A 9,803-nucleotide genomic window follows, 5' to 3' on the forward strand; every position below is an offset into this window, starting at 1 on the left:
TTGCCACTTATGTTATTTTTAAGCTGCTGTTTTGGGGGCAAAGAAAATTTTGTCCTTTAAGTTGACATAGGAACAAAATTAAAAGCACTGTTTGTTTCTCAGGTGGCCTCTTGAATGTGGATAAATCAATATGTGAACAAGTTGGAAAGCCTTTGTTTCCATTCCACTTTAAACTAGTTTACAGTTCTAGCTCTGATTTTCCACTATAACAACAACAACAAAAGAATTGAGACAATAATATAAACCCCAACTTACTCAAACTATTTAAATTTGTCTTTTTATTTCTTTTAGATGGATAATTTCTACTTTGGGTCAATTATTTTAAACTTAGGAACATATAGGATGTTCTAGATATTTATTTGATTGTTATTGCAAGTCATCAAACAAAAAGACTTTGATGTGTCAATTTCAGATTTTTCCCTTGGAATAAACCAGTTTAAGTCCACTGCCTTCATCTGGAACTTTATTTTTTATTTTTTAGTGAGAGCAGAGAACATATCTTTCCAATAGAAGTGTGTGATTAATCACATTGCCAATGAACATCCTTCTCTGAACATCCTTTCTGCTCTGCTGTTACAGGGGGCCTATAAGTCATCTACAATATGCTACTGTCCAGAGAAAGGAAGCTGGACAGAACTTGAAGGAGATGTAGCAGAACCACTGGCAGGCCCTGCCTGTGCAACAGTTATCCTGCCTGCCTGTGTACCCTACAACAAATAACACCGGGAACCCCTGGAATGAACAGTATCACAGCCTGAGAAGCAGTGACAGGTGATGTTGCTGTTCTAGAGGAACCATGTATTTTCATGGTACAACTGCCAAAACCCACCTTTGGTTTCTGATGACTTACAAATAACTACAAAAGAAAGAGAACTGTCCTTGAGCAGATATGGTGTCTGTAACCCAGAGTACACCGACTTCCTGTGGTGACAGACTCTTCACTTCAGACGGGTTCTACCTTGTCCCAGCTTTACAAAAACTCCTCATCCAGATGGATCTTCACTTTCAAAAGGAGGAAGACAAATACAGAAGACTAGTCCCAGAGAGACTTAAGATCAGTATTGTGCATTGTAGTCTACCTGCATGTGATTGATGTTGAAGTTTGGGGGATACTGTGTATAGAAAAGATTCAAAATTTGACCCACCAAAATACACTGCATTCCAGCAATTGCCACTTAAATTCTGTATTCCTCACCTTTGGCTACTTCACAAATGCTATAGGGAATATAATTGTTGAAAGTCATATTAAAGATTTTTTGTTTTTATACAACCTTTTTTGATATACTTTCTGTGCTAACAGCATCTCATGAATCAGAGGAAAATAAGTTGCTAGGTCTTGTAGCAATTGCTTTCTGCCCTATAGGTAGGTTCTAAGCAAGCCTGAATCCTAACTTTTGTGTCCTCAATTCTATCTGAAAAATTCAAATACAATACACTATTCAGTTCACCGGGACTCAGGTTTTCTTTTCTTTTTTTCTTTCAGCATTTAAGTACTGAAGATACTTCTCTGCCTTAAAAGACAGGACTGACCAATTCAGTTGGAATATTTCAGAAATTCTGGTGCATATCCAGCCTAAAGTTAATCCATAATGAAAATGGAAATATTAGTTTCAAGAGTTCAGCAATGAAAAAAAATAATTTCTTTTAAGTACAAGCCCAGGTGCCTCTCTATTACAAAAACCACACAACTTTGCAAAGTTGTAAAGCACCTGACAAATTATTTCTCCTTTTCCTTGTCATTGGCTGGCTCTAGGCACTGGACTTACCTTTGCTATTTCTCAGCTCATCACATTTGATTTGTTATCCCCAGAAAAGCCTGAAATCAGTTAAGTAAGCAATTGTTACATGTCTTCTAGGAGCATGAGGAATTTAAGAGCAGAGGGTTAGGACAGCATGACATAGTTTCAGTGTGGCCAATCAGAAGAGCAGAACTGGCAAGAACATGAATTTGACTTTCAGGTTCTTCAGAGCTTGACCGACAACTCTCACGAGTATGCAAAAGCCTAAAATGCTCTTAATCACCCAAAGATGCTGATTATTCAACAAATGACATGTTCAAGACCACAATCAGAGGAAGCCACAGATTACATGAGGCTTTAGTGATAATCCTTCAGCATCAATGGAGGATGGCAAGATGGAAAAGGATCCTGGAATCCAGTGCCGTTTCGACAATAAAGTGCAATCTTCATTGTTTTTGTGTTTATTTGTATGTTCAGATCCAAAGGATCCGTTGTAAATATATATATGTATATGAATATATATATGTATCCAGTGCAATCAACTTTCATTTCTTTTTCCTTGAAAGCTTATGAATATATAGAAAGAAAAGTTACAGGATTTTGTGGAAAAATCTCAGCAGACACCATGAAGGAAACCTTTTATTGTCATCTGTCACTGTTTCTTCCAAAGTCACAGTTTATGCAAAAATACTTGCTTCCCTTAGACGTGTTCTTTATTTTCTTTTTATTTCTAGTGGAAATAAAGAAAGTATTTATGAGAACTATAACTAAAGCTTTCTGTATTTCAGAAAGACACAAACTACTAGAAAGTGAACAGTAAGTCACAGAAAATGTAAATCTTGTACAGTATTAGAATGTGTAAATGAAGCTTGCTTGGAAGGGGAAAAGTTTAAATAAAAACTTTATGTACTAATTCAACTGCCTCTCATATTCCTACTTATAAAGCATATGTACAAATTAAATTGTTTGGAGTTTTATAATATGTAAATGGCTGACTATTTTTATTCTGTGGATATACTTCACAAGTGTACTTCACTAACTTGCCATATATAAATGTAAATATTTCTGGGGGAAAATATAGTGAGTTAAAAAATAATATGACTTTATCCTGATTTTCCCACTATAACAGCTTTTCCATAAGGCATAACGTTACCTAAGATCTATAATAGTTATAGACATCATTATAAGTACGACAGGAACTATGATCTATGTAGACATGTATTGAAAACACCTGTACACTTTCTAAAGAATAAGTGAATCACCAAATCAATTAAATAAATTATCCAATTGCATATTTCATTTTTTAAAAAATCTAACAAAGAAGTTGTACAGGACAATTAGTAGATGGGCTATGAGGGAACTCAGGGATACATGGCTGAAAGTCGTAAGTGAGTAGTCCTCCAGACAAAGAGAGGCAGAGAATCAGGAGCTAATGTCTGAGTTTTGCAAGTCAGGAAGGATTCTGATGCATCCCACAATTTACTTTGATGTCTTAGTTTTGACAATTCACAATTAAGGGTTTTTTAAATCCTGCCTAGTAGTCCATGAAACAAGAGCAATGGACTTATTCACCCATTAGATCTCTTCTCTGTGCTAATTTAGCACACCAAATGTAGTCTCTGAGGACATCTGAGCAAGTGGACAGTTGAAGCAGGGCTTGTTCCAAACACCCTGAAATCTCCCAAACTTTAGTACTGACCATAGAGCACAGGTAGTGAATGAAATAGGCTTGTCTTTTTCCTAATCTCAAGGAAGTGCCACTTTAAGTCCAGAGCTAAACTACATATTTTTATTTCTGATCGCTACCAGTTGAGGGAATTTGGGGAACAGGATGGTAAAGGATGGACTTTCTAAAAATATGCCTTAAAACTGGCTAAAAACTTCTAGGAGGATAGGCATAAAGACCAGATTGTTGAAAAATTAATTAGGCAGTGTCTGTTGGCTTAAAATTAGTGTCTATATGTGTTTGCTCTATTCAAACCTGCATTTTCTCAGTTTGTACCACTCAACAAATTTCATCCTTATCAACATGGTAAGTGTCAAGTGTTTATCATCCATACATCATCACACATGTCACTCTTCTCATTATACGTGGTTCTTTAGGTCAAAATACAGATGTTTCTCAGTTTATGCTGTGGTTACGTCCCACTAAACCAACTGTAAGTTGAGATATCGTAGTTGGATGATACCGTATGTTATAGAGGATCAGGTACTTAACCATCATGACCCTGTGGCTCACTGAGAACTATGGCTCACTGGCCCTTCCCAGCTTCACAAGAGAATATCACACCATGTATTACTAATCTTGCAGCATATAAAAAGTCAAATATTGAAGAGCAGTATCTATTGAATGCATGTCCTTTTGATGCCATCTTAAAAATTTTTAAATCAAGTTACCCTAAATCAGGGACATCAGTAGTTAAAAAAATAAAACAAAGCATACAAACAAGCTACAGTAAAATTAGTAAAGCACACAAACCCCAAATAATAAGCACTGGCGAGTGTCTTAAAGATACCTTTAAACTCTAACCTCAGTCTCACTAAGAAGTCATTTTTTTTTCTTTATTACTCTGCTCACTGAGCAGTGTGGATCTTGGGTATTCCACAAACACAGAAATGCTCCCTCTTCTTCTGCTTGTGTATTTTCTCTATAAACAATGCTATTTCATGCTCAAGATTATCTATTATAATACTGTCCTTCAAGGTCCAGTTCAAACTCTACTGCCTTCATTATGCCTTTGTGATCAATATACTTATGTGGACATTTTTCATCCCATTTCCCACAACTCTCTACCTGTCTCTATTCCATGCTACATAGTTCTAAGAGTTTATATTTTGCCCTCTTACTAGAATCAGGTTTCCTTGAGGTTAGAGATAATGCACAATCTGTCTATGAGCCACTGTAAAGCCATGAAAAAGACTGGGAAGAGTTCCAACTGCAGAAAATAAAGATGTCTTTTCTATTTGTACTTTTTTTGTGTTCTGTTCAACAGCATGTGTCTTGACATCTTAAAATTTCATGATTATGCATAATGAGGAGGTCTTCATAGTAATTTTAATAACATAGTAGACACATGGATGCATTGGCAAACTTTTAGTTGATTTGTTCATGTCACCATCCTCCAGAAGCATTCTTCTGTGGCCTTTCTGATTGCCTCCCACCAAATTCACTCCACAGTTTAGGTCTTGCCCAATACTCCTATTATTGTACCACATCTCTTTGAAATATATAAAAGTTTTGTCTCTCTAGAGATTTTGCTATTCAGTTCATCTTGGTCTTTTTCCCTGATTTAATATTTCTGATGAGAAATGCTGCATCTCCTTCCGCCTCTGGGCTCTTCCAGAATAGTTGTGGTACATTGTACTTTCCTTCTGAAGGGACTTAGACCACCAAGATGTCATTTCAAGCCACATGGCATTCATACAGCTTGACAGGAAATTGTTTATTTGCATTACAAGTTTTTCTTAAAAGCAATTTAGACTATTAAAGCCATCTGAGATGAGATGCCACATTAAATTTATTCATGCCTCTTCCAATTTACATGGCCATGTTAATCCAACACACAGGAAAGAAAGAAATGAAAAGACTAAAACCAAAATTTCTTTGGGCTAAATACTCTACACGAGGTCTGATGGCAAGACATAATTCAGGTCTCTGACCAGACCACCCTAGGATGGTCATATCCCAAAATACTAATATCTATCATATGCTGTATTCATATAGTTCCGAGTATATGCCTCCTTATATTCATGCTGATTCATATTTATGCTTGTTTTAACAACCTCTGGGTGTTGATTGGGCAATACCTAAAAAGTGTGTGTGTGTGTGTGTGTGTGTGTGTGTGTGTGTGTGTGTGTGTGTGTGTGTGCGTGTGTGTGTGTCCCAGAGGTCCCTGAACACAGTGGTGCACAATAAAAGGATTTTCTTTTAGACTTATGAGACTCCCTAGAATATCAGAATCTGTCTAACTCAGAAATTTTATACCTTCCATCTTAAACATGCATATTAAACTTGGATTTTTTCAATTATGACTGTCATCAATGTAACAAGTCCAACAAATCAAATAGCCTTTCATACAAAAGTTTGCAATCCATATAGAAGTGAGCAGTCTTTGTCGCATTATCTATGTTTCTCATACTAAGAAAATCTTTGCCTTGGTATACAAATGGATATAGTACTGTCAGAGTTCTGGCCCCAGCCCAGAAAATATTGTTCTTTACATGTCCTCCTCCAAACAGTTGTTGAGTACGTAATAATTCTCTTGATATTCCCAGTATTATGGTGTTAGCCTTTTATTTACTTATTCCTTCCCCCTGTGGACAAAGCTTTGATATACCCTATGAAGAATATAAATAAATGGGAGTAACCATAATGCAAGGTATAAATGCAATAAAAATATACAAATACGTGCTGTGGGAGTTCTGAAGAGGAAGTTTATGTCCAATACGGGAATTGGAAAAGACTGAGCAAAAGGAGTATACAACACCAGTTCTAAAAATAGGTAAAAGTAAATGGAATTCTGAAAATAGGTATAAAATAACTAGAGGATTTTCCCCCTTCTCTTGATATGTATAAATTAATCTTTAAAAGCTCAATAAAAAACAACTAACTGCTAGATCAAAGAAACATTACTTTAATCTTGGCCATATTATTATATTTGAATGGTGGTATAAATGACAAAGAAAGTAGTTCGTTGTCAAAGCCAGAACTTTCATGTCAAGATGGAATAAAGTAGTCTACAATAGGCCAAGATATATTACTTTTAAAATACTTAAGGCTTTACCCCAAACTGTTCACGTCCTAATCTCTGTAGCCTGAGATTAAGTTAAAGACTTTGGCACAGAAAGATTATCCGGGATTTATAGAGCTGACCCAGAGTAATCGCTGGGGCCTTAAAGATGGAAGGAGGGAGTTAGACAGTCAGAGAAGGAGAAGTAGTTGTTGGAGTGATGTGATTGCTGGCTTTGAAGGAAGACAAATGAGCAAATGACCTTCAAGATGCAAAAAAAAATATTTCTCTTAGAGTTGCTAAAAGGAAGACAATCTTCTGACATCTTGAGTCTGAGCCAGTGAAACCTATTTACTACTCTGACCTCCAGAACTGTAAGACAATATATTTGTGTTGTTTTAAGCCACTAAAATTATCTTTATCATAGCAGCAAGGAAACTACTGCAAGCATAGTAATAATCATTAACTGATGTGTACTTTTCTCAGCAGTATCTGCAAATTTTCATATGTAGTTTTCCTATCATCTATGTAGTCTTGGACTGATAGATGCTACTTGAAAATGTAAGGAAACGAGAACCAATCTTAATTCTCAGATATGAAGAGCAATTAAGCCACAGAAAGGCCTATTATGTGAAAACTAAGTGTATCCCTTTATCTCAAAACAAAATATCAGAAAATAGAATGTATTTGGTGTGTAAAGTCTTTTATTGTTGTTGTTGTTATTTTACTCTTCCTTCCTCAGCACTATAACATAAAACAGGTATAGTTTTGCCTTCTTAGTTGGCTTTCTGTCACAATGACAAAGTCTAGGACTCATGTAGAGATTCAGTTTTGAGGTACTACTGTTATAATTTAAAAAATAAAATACTAAAGACAAAATAGCCAAAATTTGGAAGCCAAGTACTGGTGGTCCACATCTGTAATCCTAAGGAAGCTAAGATCTGAAGATTGTGGTTCAAAGCCAACCCAGGCAAGAAAGTTTGTGAGACCCTTATCTCTATTTAACTACCAAAAAGCTGATGGTAAAGCTATGACTTAAGTAGTAGAGTGCTAGCCTTGAACAAACGAGTTCAAGGATGGCACCGGGGCTTTGAGTTCAGGCCCCCGGACTCCTACAACAATAACAATGACAACAACAACAGCAACAACAAAAAGCCACCATTGGATTTTCAGAAAACTTTTGAACATATAGACCTGATCAGCAAGATTTTACCCTATGGAATATTTTGGCCATATTTATTCAGTAGTGACAAGATCCTCGAGACTATAGGTTCACTCAAGTATAAAACACACCAGGGTTGCCTCTGTTTCATCTTTTACAAGTAAAAGTGACCTTCATTAAAGCATTTTTATACAGATTTCTCTGCATAATATCTGTTATTAGAGTGAGAAACAGAAGGGTACACAGATACTAGGTGCCATCTTTGTCTCGTTCCTGCATATAGAGATACAGTTTAGCTGATGCTGGGACTAAGTTAAAATTCAGAGTGATGACTGTATTCAGTTCCCAACTTAGAACTGCTTAGATTTTTAGTGGAGAAGAATTTGGGGTATATCCTGTAAAAGAAGGGGGAAGGAACTATCAGGGAGGAATAAGGGAGGTGAGCTTGGGGAAGATTGTATACCTATACTGACATATCACAGTGAAATCCCTTTGTACAATAAATATATGCTAATAAATGTTTTTTAGAAGAAAAAAAAAAAAAAAAAAAAAAAAAAAAAAATAAAATAAAATACTTAAGGCTTTAGAGAATTATGAAAGCACTTTGGATGAGATGTGTCAAAATTCCTGAGGAAAACAATGTCCCTTTGGTAGTTAATGATAGCTAGTAATTTTTTTTTCCTCTGAGAATATTTTCCAGTTCTAGCCACAGGTTGATGAACCATGGCTCAGGCAGAGAACATTTGTTATGGGAAAAAAGAAACCAGCAAAACTCGGATGTCACACACAGCTACAGTGATAAAAATGAAAACTTACAGAGCCCTAAAAATATAGCCAGTTTCCTTCTAAGGAAACTTTTAGACTTGTATGGTTCCCCTCCAGATAGGACCTAAACCTGAAATTCCCAGCAGGCAGAGACAGAGAGGAGCCCTTCATTGTCCCCTGATGCTTAGGAATTAAAGACTTGTCAAGTGGAAATAATTGCTTCAAAAATGAGACTGATCACTGTCTCAAATTTTAAAGCTCTATAAGTCGGACAGATCATAGTTAAGCTGAAAACCTGTAAAGAAAAAGTTGGGAATTTCCTACAGACTTCATGACTGAGACCAAAAACCAGACTCTCAAACAAAGTCAAGGGATATACCAGATATAGAATTATATAGGACAGTTGAATGGAACTTCTATACTCCATCCTTGATTGAACTGAGGTGATCACTTTTTCCTTCTACCTGAATAAAAGAAGATAGTGAGCATTATCTCTGTTGGAAGGTCAAATCATATGGAGCCTAATAGCTGTGTAAATCAAAAACCAGTTCACTCAGCTCACACTCATGAGAAAAAAAATCTTATGATTTAAAATCAGCAGAGACTAGAAACAAACCAGATTGTAAGTTTGCAATAAATACATATGACTAAGATGATAATATAACACAGAACAAGTGGGCAAAATCAATGAAATCACTGAACAATCACACCTTGGGATTCGAATCTATTTTTAAAGAAATCACATCATTATTCTAGAATAAAACAGTGTAATATCTCAAATTAAAATGTCAATGAGTGACATTAACTACAGAGTGGATACACAGGAATGGTAAACTAGAATGATAGTAGTAGATAACACTTAAAATTGGAACACAGAACATAGAATAGAAAATTATATTAAAGTGAAATATTTCTGAGATATGCTCAGAGTGTATCATTACAGTATGAGAAAGAGCTGAGAGAGAATAGGAAAATTGCATTCAAAAAGATATTGGCCAAGAATTTACAAGGCAATTGAAGGGTATCAACAAATCGCCTCAAGAAGCTCAGAACAGAACAATGACCAAGAAAACCACACAGCATAACATTATACTCCACAAGGGCCCCGTGTAAAATTCCTGAAAACTTAAGAAAAGAAACTTAAAATAGCTAGAGAGAAAAAGGAAAGAAAGAAAGAAAACCCATAATTTTCAAAGGAGCAACAATGTGACTTTCAACTTAGTTCTCAACAAAAATGATGGAAGCCAGATACACTGGAACAATACTGTTAAAACACTGAAAGAAAAGCCATCCCAGAATTCCATATCTGGTGAAAAATCTTTCACAACAAAAAAAAGCAACAAAAGACAATTTAAGGCAAAGAAAAACTGAGTCAATGTACTAACAGGAGAGCTGTACCAAAAGAAG

General features: G+C 35.7%; 1 protein-coding gene across 2 annotated transcripts in view; it reads left to right on the forward strand.

The window, feature by feature from the left end:
* Positions 1-2,657, forward strand: part of Klhl14 (kelch like family member 14) — a 95,541-nt gene extending 92,884 nt beyond the window's left edge. For both annotated transcript variants that reach the window (XM_070029369.1, XM_070029370.1), the window contains one exon: positions 580-2,657. In XM_070029369.1, the coding sequence (XP_069885470.1) occupies positions 580-720 (141 nt within the window). In that variant the 3' untranslated portion in view covers positions 721-2,657. The remainder of the gene's footprint in view (positions 1-579) is intronic.
* Positions 2,658-9,803: the final 7,146 nt, after the last annotated feature.

Source organism: Dipodomys merriami, unplaced genomic scaffold (assembly GCF_024711535.1).
Source record: "Dipodomys merriami isolate MVZ:Mamm:240054 unplaced genomic scaffold, mDipMer1.0.p SCAF_2, whole genome shotgun sequence".
Classification (NCBI taxonomy): Eukaryota; Metazoa; Chordata; class Mammalia; order Rodentia; family Heteromyidae; genus Dipodomys; species Dipodomys merriami.